This window comes from Blennius ocellaris (assembly GCF_963422515.1).
Source record: "Blennius ocellaris genome assembly, chromosome: 2".
Lineage (NCBI taxonomy): Eukaryota > Metazoa > Chordata > Actinopteri > Blenniiformes > Blenniidae > Blennius > Blennius ocellaris.
In genome coordinates this window covers 24,455,766-24,471,057 of record NC_137651.1, presented here as the reverse complement: position 1 = coordinate 24,471,057, position 15,292 = coordinate 24,455,766, and the positions used below count along the sequence as shown (strand labels likewise).

The 15,292-nt window shown below is 46.0% G+C and overlaps 1 protein-coding gene across 1 annotated transcript in view; it reads left to right on the top strand.

Annotated features, from left to right (window-relative positions):
• sgsm2 (small G protein signaling modulator 2) overlaps positions 1–15,292 on the top strand; it is a gene marked incomplete at its 5' end in the record, with an annotated part of 62,407 nt that overhangs the window by 3,050 nt on the left and 44,065 nt on the right. Inside the window, one exon of the mRNA XM_080513836.1 lies at positions 8,354–8,429. Within this exon, the coding sequence (XP_080369962.1) occupies positions 8,354–8,429 (76 nt within the window). The remainder of the gene's footprint in view (positions 1–8,353; positions 8,430–15,292) is intronic.

The following is a 15,292-nucleotide window of genomic DNA, read 5'->3' as shown; positions in this document are numbered from 1 at the left end:
GTATTAAATGGGCCTGTTGTCGCAGGTTCTATCTGTTGTTATCATACACAGTAATATACAGTAACATGTTGAGACGTCCGACGTGTTATGAGCATCACGTCGCGTCGTGGTGTGGCATCTTGCTTTGCGATGGGTCTTATTGTACGGTCACAAATCTTTCCGTACGTCACAATATATCCTAACGCTCAGTTTAATCCTGTTGCATTGCATCATATCCAACTTCATGGTATAATATCACGTATTGTATAACATCATATTGTGCAATTTGTAAGATGTTAGATTATATCGCAACATATCCTGACATATTGTATGATTATATCACATGTTATTGCATTGGATTATTTCACAACATGTTGTGTAATTATATCACGTTGTCTCGTATTGCATCATGTTTTGCATCATATTGTATAATTTGTAAAATGTTAGATTGTATCACAACATATTGTATATATGCCGTTATTGTATTACATCATAGTGTATAATACAGATGTTAGATTACATCACAACATGTTGTATAGTTATATCACGTTGTATTACATCACACCTCACCGAATTGTATAATACCACAATTTATCTTCATATCAAACTGGATTATATCAAGGGCTGGGGGTAAAACGATTATTTTTAAAATGATTATTCAGGCGATTATTTTATCGACTATCTTAACTTGGCGTTAGTAAATCGTGTAGTAAATGTGTAGATTTACTTTCGTGTAGTAAATCATGATACTGAGCTGGCAAACGTCAGTCCAATATTGTGTTTGACTCAAAAACGACCACAGCATGATTGAGCTACCGCAAATTGTGAATTGGCAAACGTATCAGATACGTCGGTCACGACAATCTGCTCGCTACCGCCGCTAGCAGCTCTACACTGTGGTGGTGCCTGTGGCGCGATAGCTGTGTTCTGTTAGCCGTAAGTTAGCCACCGTTACCGTCCATGGCAGCATTATATGCTATTTCTAGCTAGCGGTACATAAACACAGCTGTTTAGCCACGAGCTACCAACAATTATCAAACACACAGTTAGCTAGCACCACCGAAGTGCGCTGAGCTCAAGCTCACGTTGCACAATTGAACTGAAATGTTGGCGATGATAACGTTGCTTACTTCTGTTGTCCGGCGTCACGAGTAACGTTGGGATGCCGCCGCTTCAAATGCTCCCACATGGAGGTTGTGCTGGTGTGAGACTGCAAATAACTCTACCTTGACGCTGGTGTTTAAAGTATTACCACACCTTTGATGTAGGGCGGCGGGTTGCTGCCGAGCCTGAGAGCTGGTCGGAGATGGGGTTTCCTCCATGCCGTTTTGTTTTGGTCGCTCACGTGCGCGTGGCAAGTCGCCGTGACAACGCGGCAACCTACGACGGGTTTTTTTTAGAACCGAGAAGTCGACGTTGTCGACGCGTCGCTACAGGCCGAGCTTTATATCATAAAACAAAAACGAATGTACCTTTTCTTTGTACCATAAAGTGTTTCGTTACAAATTGCACCGTGTCATAACCATAATACGGCCACGAGTTTGTCGACGCTTCATTGGATGTCGACGTGTTAAACCAGGACGAGAAGACGACTCCTGAATGAAGCGGCGTCAAGAGTCTGACTGCGCCACTTTGTTCACAACTTGTTCAAGGGAGTGGTTCGGGTGTAGAAGCAGCTTTGTTTCCTGTAGGAGTTTACATGTATTTGATGGATTTGTGCTTCTTAAGCTCAAAGCTTAACATAGTTTGGTGATAAAAGTCATTAAATTGTCTTTAAATTCTACCATTTTTTTTTCTTGTTATTGCAACAACGGGATTAAAGCTGCTTGTAAAACCATCAGAGGGTTCTGGGAAAAAAAACTAACAAACTTGTGTTGATTTCTTAAGGAGGAGGAAAAAGACTGAGGGTGAATTTGAATATCACTGACTTCGAGTGAAAGTCCAGACCTTTTTATAGCGATTTGTGATTCTCAAGGTGGCCTGAGATTCCTTTGGACATCTTCTGTGTTTTTCCTCTTTGTTTTTTTTCCAACACTTCCTGCCTTGTTGTTTGTTTGAGCTCATTTCAGTTCCGATTCATTTAATTGTGATTCTCGTCGTTGAAGCTTCATCCGCTTTTCTCCACGTTCCCGTTACTCTGATCATCGAGAACCGATTCCTTGATCATCGTCGTGGCTGTTGGCGTTTGGTTTCGCCGCTGACTCAGCACATAGTTGGTGACATTTGAATTGTTTCGCTCTCGTATTTCATCCGCTTTTTATAAACAGGCAGTGGCGGCCACCAACCACAGCTGCTGTGTTGGACGAGGCAGGAGATCCTGTTTTCACAGCAGTTATACATAATATATGTGCATATAAATGATACATAATTATAGTATAATGCACAGTGAAATGCTTTGACTACATGTTCTGCACCCAAACATTTATCTTTATGGGATAGAATAATAAAAATACATTGAAATTTAGAACACAAATAAAGAGAATAGCAGACTATATTTCTTCTTCTTCTTCTTCTTCTTCTTCTTCTTCTGATTATTATTAATAGAAAAGATAGATAGATAGACAAACAAATCCTTACCGATGCTTTTCTCCCCATTTCAAAATATTCTTGTTCCACTGTGTTAAGAGGTGAAAGGACGTTGGAGCAGAGGACCAGTGTGTCCCTCACTAATCTTTCTCTTGAGCCCACTGGTTCATGATGGATCTCCTCAACCAGACAAGCCTTGAATCAATAAGTCCTGACATGAAGGCGCCGCCACGCCTTGAGCAACGGTATCCATCAGCTGTTTGTTTTTTTTGCAAACGTCGTGTCCAAAAGCGCGCGAGAAGACAGGCAACGGCGACGACGATGTTCTGTGTTTATCACCCTCAGGATCAGCGTGTGAGCTCAGCCGGTGGCTCGCTGCGTGAGAAGCTCGTTGGCGGTTGTTTTAATATCGGAGTGAACGGTGCTGCCGCCGCGACGCTCCCTGTCTCTTTAAGCAGCTCTCCGCTCGCCGCATTGCCTGGCAACTGAAAGCTGTAGCCGCTCCCCGAGACGCTAAATTGCATCAGTAGGCGATTAATATCGCAGCAGCGAGTGGCCCTGTTAGGTGGTCGAAAGGAAAAAGTGCCGCTCGCTTTTCACCTGTTGCAGGCAGGATTCTCCGTTTTTTGTTTTGGTTTGTTTTTTTTCTGTTAAACCACAGAGGCTGCAGCTGTTGGCCAGAAGAGGTTTTAACTGTCTGCCTTAACATCCATCCATCCATCCAGTTTCTCCCGAGATCCTCCAGTTCAGCTCCGACAGACACATTATTCTCTGAGCAGCATCGCGAAGCGTCACGTGGCGACGTTGCATGACCGACGCGACCAGTGGGGAGAATCTGACTCCAAACTATGGAGGCTGGACCAGAGCCAGTGAGGACATTGACTCTGTCCTGGACACGGATGGACAGGAACCAGTCCTCTGGTTCTTTCTCAGTGGACCCAATCAGGTTGATCGGGATCCATTGATAAACCTGGTTTTTACTCTGATCACACTTCATTGGCCAATTCGAGAAAATGGTCCAACACCTTTGCGTGATACCGTAGTACCGATGCTAGCGCCAACGATATACGAAGGACATGCCTCTGTGTCGACGCCTCCAACAGCCTTACAACCTGCAGTACACGAGAGGCAGTGTGTATCTACACTCTTCCCAGTCATATCTGCTACTGCAGTATTGGATCCCGGGTGCATCCCGAGACTCAACAAGTAGCATAGAATTCCACTCAGTCTGCCGTCACGGCGGCTCCACGGCCACCTCAGGTCCTCAGGCGGCGGCTCTACCAGGGCAGGAATAATCTCCCCATTAATGAGTCGCTGCGCTGCGGCACAACAACAGCTGATTAGGATGGAAGCAGATTGCGCTAGCGGGTGGGGGTAGGGGGAGGGGCAGGGGGAGGGGGGTGGGAGCCACAGCTCACGGGCTAAAAGGATTCGAAGAAAAAAACAAAAACCAGGTCTGACGTGACCGTGAGGCGTGTTTACACCTCCAGTGAATGCTGACGCCGTTCAGGATCATGTTCTGTCACCGCCCTGAGTCTGGATGAAAAACAAGTCAACATTTAAAGCCCCATCTGGAGAACGACACAAACTGTTATGGGATTTTTCATTTTTTATTTTTTTTTACTCCGACGTGTTAAACGGTTCTATTTTCTGCACTGTACGTCACACTTATTTGCTCGATGCGACTTATAGTTCATGTAATATGGTAATCAATTCTTTGAAAATATAATGTATAGTTTCGTATGACTGCACAGTGTATATTTAATATATAGTAACTATATAATATCACAGAAGACTGAAGTGCAGTGTTTCCATGCACTGAGGACTTCCTGAAAATGGATGTCCCTCTTTATAAAGAACACCATGACGAATGGTGTGCATATTTTGTTTGGTAAAGGAAAGGCCGTGACGAATTGTCTTATTTTGCGCCCGCCTTCTTTTTCTTCTTCTTTTCCTTTGTTCTTCCTCCTCCTCCTCATCATCCTCCTCCTCCTCCTCGTGTTCTTCTCACCTGGAAGCCGCGGGATTTGATCAGTTAGAGTGAAGTGGATGGAGAAGATGACGGGATGAGAGATAACCGACTGCCGATAACTCTCGGCTTCAAAGAGATGAATGCACAAGAAGCAAAGAGGAACTGACGCGTCACAGATGCGATGCGTTTCTGTTCGGCCCACAGGGAAACCTTCACCCATTCATTTCGGTTTATTTATCCTGATCGGAACTGCGAGAACTTCGCCTGACATTGGGTTTGGAGCTCTTCCTCCTCCTCCTCCTCCTCCTCCCCCTCCCCCCACCGCTGCCATGGCAGGATTTGCGTTGGGAGGGACGCAGGACATCCGTGTTCTTGACATTTCCTCTCCCAGTCCTCAGGCCTCCGGAGCTCCTTGCTTCGCTCCTCCTTACATAACGGCTCCGGTGTGGCCGTGCAGCCCGGAGTGACTCACGCTCTGCGCTTTACTATCAACTCCATCCATGAATGAAGGAAGGAACGCAGCTCATCGTTGACGAGGGCAAAAAAAATAGGCAGGCATCGATTTGTGTTCCGTCTATTTTTGAGCTCTTGAAGAAAAGGCTAAAAACGGAGCGTTTGTTCCTGCAGTTTTTCCGTTCCTTCCTCCCCCGACCCAGATGGACCGGCTCTCCTCGGCCCGGAGGCTCGGCGGCGGAGGGACGGCATCTTGTTGTCGGCCTCTCTTCTTCCACCTCGGTCTTTATGTAACAAGCGATTCCTCAACAAAACCTTTCGCTTTGGGATTCTTCCGGGTGTCATTTGTACTCCGGGGCGCGACGTACCGATACTGTACGGAGTACTCGTACTCGCCAAGTACGGCATGACGTTGCCCATCAACGAGAGAGGATGGTGCTTGTCTGTGCCTGAGGTGGCCATGGAATGTTTGAACTTTAATTAATTAATTAATTAATATATTTTAATACTGTTTCTTTCTTTCTTTCTTTCTTTCATTTTGTGATGGGGTGTTTGTTTCTCTTGCTTTTCGTTTTGGCAAATGCTGTTATATTTGACACACGATTTGTAATAATTGTCTATGTAAAAACTCAATAAACAAACTTGAGCAAAAAAAAATACAAAAAATGAATGAGGATGATAAAATGAAGACAAACTGTGAACTCTGTTCTGACAGAAAACCACGAGGAGGCGAAACACCAACATTCTGCCGTTTCTGTGAAAACAAAGCTTCTCTGAAACAAAAATGCAAATGTTTGTTTTTGTTTGTTTTTTTTACTTGTCTGAAAGTGCCCGTTACAAACCTTTAAATTACAACAGATGCAATGCTGCGTTATGCAGACTTGCCTCCACGTCAGTGTGAATCTCTTTATTCAATAACGGCTCACCAGCAGCCGCGTTTCTCCAGCTGTACCCAGACCTCACGCGGAACTGCAAACCCTCCGCGCTGCCTGACAGGCGGCACTGATTAAAGTGCTCCTCTGCTAATAAACAACACTCCGCCGGTCACGTCCAGGCGAAGGTATCGACCCTCCGAGCGGCCGCCGGGTGTCACATTACCCTGAGTCACCCACTGAAGATATGGATTAGCTTGGATGTGAGCGGATGGAAGGCGGAGTTCGGTGTGGCCGCTCGCTGTGGGCCGGCTTCACACGTCTTCATTCTGTCCACCTGTGGGAAACGCTCAGCGCTCGGTTCCCGTGGCCAACGGTGCTGCTTGGCTGCTTTGTTGTGAAGACCATTCGGTGGGAGTTCGCAGTTTGTCACACGTTTTAATCAGGCAGATCATACTAAGACATTTCTGTTGACATGTGCACTATCGTCATGGTTACTTATTAGAAGTATCTGATATCTTTTTCTGCTGAGCATTTCTCGGCGCGCCTGAGGAAGGCCCCTTCAGTTCATCATGTTGTGATTCTACAGTGTTTTCAGTGCGTTTACAGTTAAATCCCCGTTAATAATACAAATGTTGGACGTCAACCCCTCCCAGGTCCCCTGGGAATCCCCTCCAGACTTTAGTAACCGCTGAATATTTCAGTCACTTCCTCGTTTTTGCTGATCTGGTGATGGAATGTAACCGGGACAGAACAAATAGCCTGTTTGACCGGTTCTTCTGCCTCTTGGGGCCACGCGATGCCTTTCCTCAGATCAATTGTTTTATTTTCATTTTTTGGGGAAAAAATGAATGTTGGGTAAAACTCTTTTTTCCAAAAGTCAGATGGACCTACTGTACTACGGAATGAAAGTGTCAACAGCCATTGAAAATCTTGCATTCAACTATAATGAGACAGAACTTAAGGCCTAGATACTCTTGTCAGTGTCTCATGGTTGTTTTTTTCCAGCTGTGGTTTTAACGTAACCCGAAAAAGTGTAATTTAGCCGCCTTTCATGAACAAATCCCAATCAGCAAAGCTCATGCCGATGTGACGTCAAGGTTTGTCAACAGCAGTCAAAACTTAGTTCCTAATCATCACACAACTGAGCAATTAAAAATCTTGCCATTTGTGGACGAGGCCCAAACAAGACGGAGGGTGTCAGCCGGGTCCCGGAATAATTACCGGCGAAGGTTAATCCTTGGGAGGGAGCGAAGCCAGACAGGCGAGCGGCGCTGAACTCAAATCAGCCTCGCCTCCCGAGAGACGCTGCAGATCACAACACAGGCTCTCGCATGTTTTCTGGGATGCCGCGCTAATAATTGGAAGCCGTGGGTGCGGGTATTTGGGTGCGGCTGCCGGAGGTATTATTAGAAACGAACTACGTTCGCTGCATCGCTTGTAAAAGGAATAAAAAAAAAAAAAAAGTTTTGCTTTTAGCTGCATCGTGAACACGAATCAAAGATCTTCGTTCCGATACTGCAGAGCTTATCAATTCTACTCTCATTCACACTTTCATCCAATAAATAACTATTGACTCTCATGTAGTTACAAGTACCAGAGAAAAAACGTTTATCATATTCGTGATGCTTCTTACTGTATATCCTGGACTATAAATCACAATTTGTGTTGTTGTGTGGCTGTTCATGTGACTTATATTAAGAACGGACTTGTGTTTTAGTGTATTTTAAGCGTGTTTTTTTGTTTGTTTGTTTGTTGTACTTTCTTGTTGGTCTGTTTTTCTTCTATTTTATTTACTTGTGTTCCTTATGAATCTGCATCCTGAATTAAGTTCCTCACTTAAGGGTGGGAGGAGACAAACGTTTATGAAGGACGTAGAAGCAAAGCTGGGCTCAGTGGATATTGTCATTATTTTTTTCGCCCGATACAAAAATGTATTAGATCGAATGACCCTTTTCATTCTCAAGCCTGTTCGCTTGTTTTTGTTTCCCTTCTGTTGCAAAAAAAAAAAAGTGAAAACACAAATAAAAAGATTTAAAAAAGAGCTGTTCGTCCCGTATTGCCCAGCAGAAAACACTAATGAAAAGATTTAAAAAATAGAAGTAGGTACAACCTGTGACCACTAGATGTCTCTGCATGACCACAGAAAACTGCTGAAGTGTCACAGAAAAACCTCCGATTTGACTGGCAGATTCCTGTTCCTGAGGCGGAGCTTCAGCAGGAGCTCCTCCTCTCAGGGAAAGGGGGCGGAGCTGTTCACCGTGAGAAAGTTTAACCTGAGTCACAAGAGAACGACTGACGGCCACTTCCGTGTTCTTCGCCGGACGTCTCCGAGTCGTTCACACTTTCTGTTGTGGGACCAGAGACAGAGTTGGTCCTGGGTGCGCTTTGTCGTACCGTAACCCCCCCACTATGCCCCGCTCTGCGCGGTGGAACAAATACGGTACTTAAAAAGTACCGTATTGTCCCACCGTACAGTCTGGAGCACCTGCTGCTTTGTCCCTCTGGCAGCATGAAGACGTGACAGTGAGTCTGAATCTTCTGTGTACAGGTGAAGCAGATTATGGAGGAAGCAGTGACAAAGAAGTTTGTCCACGAGGACAGCAGCCACATCATCGCTCTGTGCAGTAAGTACTCACACACACACACACACACACACACACACACACACACACACACACACACACACACACACACACACACACACACACACACACACACACACACACACACACACACACACACACACACACACACACACACATGCACACACGCACGTTGAACTCCTCAGCAGGTGACTCGCTGCTGCTTCACCATCAAGGACGTGGCTTGACGTCACTGCAGCCACATCAGTGGAAAATTAGTAATCGCAGTGCAGCTAATGGCTGTACGAAACCCAGGCTTTTTAAGCCCCGTGTGTGTGTGTGTGTGTGTGTGTGTGTGTGTGTGTGTGTGTGTGTGTGTGTGTGTGTGTGTGTGTGTGTGTGTGTGTGTGTGTGTGTGTGTGTGAGTGAGATGTGCAGCACCTCTTGGACGTCCAAGCGATCTCTGTTGTCAGTGTTGTCATGTCGACAGTCACTTATTAGAATCTGTCCTGGAAACACTGGCCAGTGTGCCGGCCCCCCCATTTACATGGATCAGCCATAACATTACTACCACCTCCTTAATGTCACGTGTGGCTGTAAACGGCCCTGAGCCATCGAGGCCTTCGATGAAAGCCACATGATCTCTGACGGTGTAAAAGGTTAAATGTTAAATGAGTAGTGATACAGCAGTCTGCCTGCAAACGTCTCTCCACAGTTAATTAGCCACAACAGAACAAAGTATGCTCATTAACATGGTTCCTGCAGTTGCAGTGATCATATCTTTCCAGTTCAACTCCCGTTTCCTTTGTTTCGTCACAGCGATTAGTGTTTTTTATTTTGTTTTATCGTCCATGATTGTTGGGAGAGGACAAGGTTCACTGTTGCGTCACGATATTGATCGTATCTTCCTCACCGGGTCCTGCCGACACGTGCCTCGGTCTGGATGCGACTGTGCAGATCATCTGGAGATGGACTGTCGATGTGGCAGCACTGAGTAAGAGGATGTTTTGGTGAACTGGTGCCGCTTCACGGGTCCGTTAATGGAGACCGACGGCGTTACAGGCACACGGGGTCATGTTATGTGCTTCGGAGGCGTTTCTTCTGAATGTTGAGACTGCGGTTCTCTTAAGTTCAGTAGAAATTCAGTGTGAAGAGGAAGTTCCAGGCAGACCAGGAACCAGGAAGGACTGAGGCTCTGATTCAGATCCGTGCCAAAACAACACCAACCAGTTTCTTTGTCAGAACATCGACGCGACACAGAGACCCAGATGGTTAAAGGAGTGATAAATTACCTCCGTCAGTTGGGCTTTTGTTTTTATGACGACTCATAAATTTATGGATGGATTATAATTAAAGACAAAATCGGTACTTTTACTGCATCGCGCATTCCCAGCACATACCATTCGGTTCCACTAGATGTCACTGTATGACACCAGAAAGCTGCTGCAGTATGTTGTCATGTGTGCATGTTTGATGTGTATTTCATGCAGGAATAAGAGTATTGAGAAAGTGATCACACAGGAGGAGAGGGAAGGTTTCTCTTTTCGTATTAGAATGATGGCTTGTCATGTTTGAATTGAAGCTTCGTTCACGAATGATAGCGGGTCGCGGTGTGAGACGGCGCTTCTGCTTCTCCTGCTCTCGGGTTTCCTTCAGAGTCTGTTCGGACGGTTAATGGCACACCGATGGAACATCAGTCAGAGTTTGTATAAGTACCTTTTTATTTTAGCTTTTAAAACACAAAGTGATCGACTACATCAAATCAAAATGTAATATAGCTCGGCGGGATTCAAAATATAGGCCTCCTGACTGAAAGTCAGTTGTTTTCCTCCCACTGAGTAGTTTTACTCCCTGGATACTGGGACTGGACCCAAATATACAAAATATTCGGTTGTTGTCGGGGTATCCGGATGAGTTCATTTAGAGATGTGAATATTCGCGACCGCCACGCTGCAACGCTACTCTCACTGCTTGACTTTCATTTTTACACATTTTACACTTTAAAAAAGTGTCATCGGGAATGCATCTTGGAAACAATCGTGGTTTGTTTGATCACCCTGACTGGTGGGGGGATTGAACCTGCAACCTTCCAGCTGACAGACGACGACGTGGTCGTCGGTGATGATTCTCCCGTGGGGGACGTAGGACGTAGACCCTCGCTGCGCTGGAACAGAATGCTTCAATCATTTCTCACTCCGATAGTAAACCTCAGTGTCCACGGAAACGGCCTATTGTTCTTCACAAGTCAGCAGTTTTTGTCGGCGGCGCGCGGTCCAGCAAGAAGCCATAGGCACACGCCGGCTCGTCCTCCATTGTCCCGACTCGTCCCCTTCTGCTGTCCTGCAGACGTCCATCAGTCAGGATGGACACCGTCAATCTGGAGCGTTCAGCTTCTCAACCAGGACGGTGGTAAAACTCCTATTTCATGCAGATGGACAGTCAGAGATGACCGTGAATGACCCAGAGTCTCAAAATCAATTAACTGTTGGATCCGCAGGCGACGGCATCAGGAGACTCATCTTGAATACATGTGTCTCCAGGCCGAAGCGCTCGGCCACGCACTGTTTGACCCGGCTGCAGAGGTAAACAAGCACCGACATGTACAGAGGAACCAATCGGGGTCGGCTGCTACAGCCGGAGGCCCTGTTTCCATGGAAATTCACATTTTCACAACTTGTACCGTTCCAGTATGGACCTGATCTACATGTGTGTGGGAGCTGAAGTACAAAATAACCCACAGTTGTTATTTAATACGTTTCATTTCATGAGCATGGGAGGAATATCGGGAGGAGTTTATGGTGATTGTTTGATATGCTATGTGATTTATCACGTCGGATCGCTGCAAATCAGCAGAGATGCTGTGAGAGTGGTGCAAGACGTCTCCAGTCACTTTTGCTTGCAGACTTTATTGTAACATGCAGTATTTTTAGTCTTGACCCACAGAGGGACCGATCACCTCTCGCATCTCTTTTTCTTTCTTTGAAATCCAGCAACACATTTTCACTTGCAATGTTGTTGTTCAACCAGAGCAATATACTTGTTCACCTGCAATATCTTTGCATAATGAGGCTTTATGAAGGATTTTAAGGATCATTTAAGTGGATTAAATGCATCTGCAAATATGTTAAAAAGCTCCAATACAGCTCATAGTTCATGAATAAAACTAAAAAAATCTTCTGGTTTTCTTACATGAGACATGGAACAGTCCATCTGCCAGGAGTGATGCTGTTTGTTGACTGGACACAAACCAGACAGAGACGCTGTGGCCTGCTGAGGTCTCTGTGGTTGTGTGTGTCTCTATTCCAGAGTACACTGCCTGTCTGATGGCGTTTGCTCTGGATGCAGGTCAGTCCGGAAGTATTTGGGGTCCGCACGTTGACGAGCCCTGGAGTTCAGGCTCCTCACGTTTGCTGGATACAAGTGAAGACCAGTGACGTGCAGTCAGGGTAGGCAGTTCCTACCCATGGCTCAATTGAAATATTCATTTTGTTTATTTGTTTTAATTATAATATAATTCAGTATAATTATTTTTTTGCAATTTCCGGCACCTTACAGTACCAATAGGTTTGAAAATGTCAGCATTTTTTGCTCTCCATAGCCCAAATGACTCGACACAACCGTCTCCTGGTATGGCAGAGAGGCAACACAAGTCACTCCTGCGCTGTCTTACTGTGAAGGCCACACCTCTCCTGGAGGCCACACCACCTCCCGAAGGCCACACCTCTCCCGGAGGCCACACCGCCTCCTGAAAGCCACACCCCCTCCTGGAGGCCACACCCTCTCCTGGAGGCCACACCCCCTCCTGAAAGCAGTCATATCCAGTGTCTGGGTGTGTTTGTTCATGTGCAGTCAGTTCCCCAATATGAAAATCGTTTACATAAAAAGGCAGATTGCTACGCTGCCTTATGACGTTACCATGCTATGCTAAATGCTATACCTACGTTCACACTGCATTAGTGAATTGATACAGCGCTACTACGCTCTCTAGCTAGTTGGCAGCTTAACAGCAGGATGACGGCACCAGAGACGATAAAGACATTCTCAGCTTTTAAAAGACGAGAGACCAACTCCTGAGCTATCTGTGGTTTCAGCACCACGGACAGCCCTACAGGGGTGGTTTCAGCACCACGGACAGCTCTGCCATCAGAGTTGTTTTTGTTTTCATGGTGTTCCTGTTTAGCGTGTCAAAATAAAAGCATTTGCAGTTGGTGTCAAGGGAAAAGCTCGTTCTCATCTGTGAACCCTCCGCACCGCTCGCCACAATACACTGTTCTTGTATTGAACAGTGTATTGTATTGTATCAACTCATCCAGCCTCCAGACATCGTTACACAGGGAACTCTCATGTTGTGGATACTTGCTTGTCAAACAGATTGTCAATATTGTGACAATGAAGAGAACATTTCCGATAGACGTTTGTGCAGATCATTAAAACGTGTTAAATTGTAACTAGTATGCACAACTTCTTGCATGCAAAAATCTTCAAACCTGGAATCATAGAGACTCTGTAATGAACACATAGACTTCAGGTTGGACTCCTCTGACTCTGCTTCTGCAGGTTTCTCCCTGTTAAAAGTTAGCTTTTCCCTTTCCACCATCGCTTATACTTACTCATGTGCAATTGTTGGCTTTTCTCTTTAACGGTGTCTTTAAATGAATTGTGTCATATTTGGCACTATGGAAATAGAGTTGAAGAGAGTGTGTGCATCAAACGTAGCTCGTAGGCTCAACACACACCATCTGGCTGGCAGGATGACCTTGCAAGCTGTAAAAACAAAAGATATGGGAAACCAGATGTGAGGTAGACCCGTGATTTGGCAAGAATGTGGCGATGCAGTACGTGTCACTCGACACTGACGATGAGGCGGCTGTCGAACGAGCGTTCAAAGAATGGGACTGGTGTGCGTGTGGATTCATCCTGAAGGCACCTTTAGTTCCTGCGAAGGTGTGACTGAATGTTCCGGGCCCTTTTGACCTGAGATTAACCAACCGCCCTGACATTCTCTCGGTAAATCTTAACAAATGTCTTTACACTCAGCCAAATGTCAGCTTTAATTACACAGTTCGAAACACACATGTGACGTGTTCCGTCAGAGATTGGATTGGGATTTGTCGGCACTCGGTGACGCGGCTCCACCAGAATCCACACCCAGCTCTCTGAAGCGGTTTGTTTTCATTCTTCTCGCTGTGGTGGACTTTTCGGTTTCCTGCCTGACGTTTGCATCGGATTATTGTTCATGAGACAAACGGCCGTGAGTCATCAGACAAGTCCTGCAGGAAGCCCACATGACCTCCTGAAGGAAATTACAACGTGGCTTCAGTGAACTTTCCATGTTTCAATTTGTGCTGCGCGTACGTACGTGCGTGTGTGTGTTCCAGACGGAGGATGCCACCTCATGGAGGTTGTCGTCATCCTCTGTTAAATTCCCTCCACGAGCACAGATCTGAACTGGACTCAAAACATGGAAATATTGAATTTCTGTGGATCCAGTGTCAGGATCACCAGTTGATACTCGCACAAGCAGTGCTGCAGTGGCAGAGGTCAGTGTATCACAAACCTAAGTTCCATTATTTTGTAAGCATATGTTTGGAGTCTTAATGCACTTTCGGGCCTGTTTGTAATTTCCAGCTGAAAGCTTAACCTGTATGGACGTGTCGGGGATTTTATAACCTCACTGAGACGGGGAAAACATTTCAAAGTTTGTGACTCTGTTGAGAAGCCTGCACATCTCCATGTGGCTAGTCGTGTTCAAGATCAAGAAATTGTTAAGCCTTTACACAGGTTGATTATTTCCCTTGCAAACATGCTGATTTGCTTCAAAGTGAGTGACCCAGGATGATGCTGGTTTCAGGGTTAGTCTTTAAATGTAGGTCATCGCTGCCGCTGGCCCGGCCTTTAAAGCACAGACTGCAGACGAGCTGGACACTCTGCTGCGTTCAAACATCCGGAAGGTTCCAATCCAGCTCAGTCCAGAGTGTCTCCTGCTTCCGCTTAATGCCTTCATGTACTCATGTTGCTGTCATTATCGCGCGTGCATCTTACAGCGGACCGATTGTGCGACTCCTTGTGATCGGCCCTGTTGTCGTCTCCATCTCGTCAGCGCCGCGCCGTCAGCCTGTGGGCGAACCCGGCCGTTGGCGTGAGCGTAATGCAGGCTGACCATCAGCCCGTGGGGCTCCACAGGGGGTTAAAGGTCAGATGATAATGATAGCCTGTGACGTCAGAGCGGGGATGACTCCCGGGGCTCTGTCTTACCTGTTGGAGGTGCCAGTTCAGCGAGTGAGGCTCACCATGTTTAAAGTGTTTTGTTTGGCTCAGCGGTGAGATGAGACGAGATCCCATCAGGAAATTATTTCCAAACAAACTGCAGTTGTTCTCAGCTTAAGGCACAGACATATCGTCCAACCGGACGAACAACTTGGGTTTTGTCAGACGAGTGTCACACGAGTCTTGACACTCTGGAGGCCGCCATTCTTATTTTTATCCATCCACTCGCACTCGTGCCAAAGAACTATTTTTATAGCAGCATTTCCGCCGTCTACTTGGCGATGCAGCCTGAGTGTTTTCAAAAAGTTCTGTTTTCAGTGGCTCCAAGCACCGTCACCCTGTAAACGGACTCCCAAAGCTCGAAGCAGAAGTTTTGTTTTCTCTTAATGTCATGAAACTCTGAGTGTCTCCTGTAAGTCCAGCTCAGCCACATGTTGCTCTTCAGCCCCTCCGTATCGGCTCCCTGAAGCTTTCATGAAATTGCTTGTAAATATGCATTTTTTTAAAAAAATCTCATTTTCGGCTTTATTGCAAAGCAGAAAATCCTGCAGTCCGACTCCTGTCATGCAGTTTGAGACGATGATTCAACAGTCCTTCGCTTCAGGTGATCAATGTGGTGTTTACTAATCAGATAACCG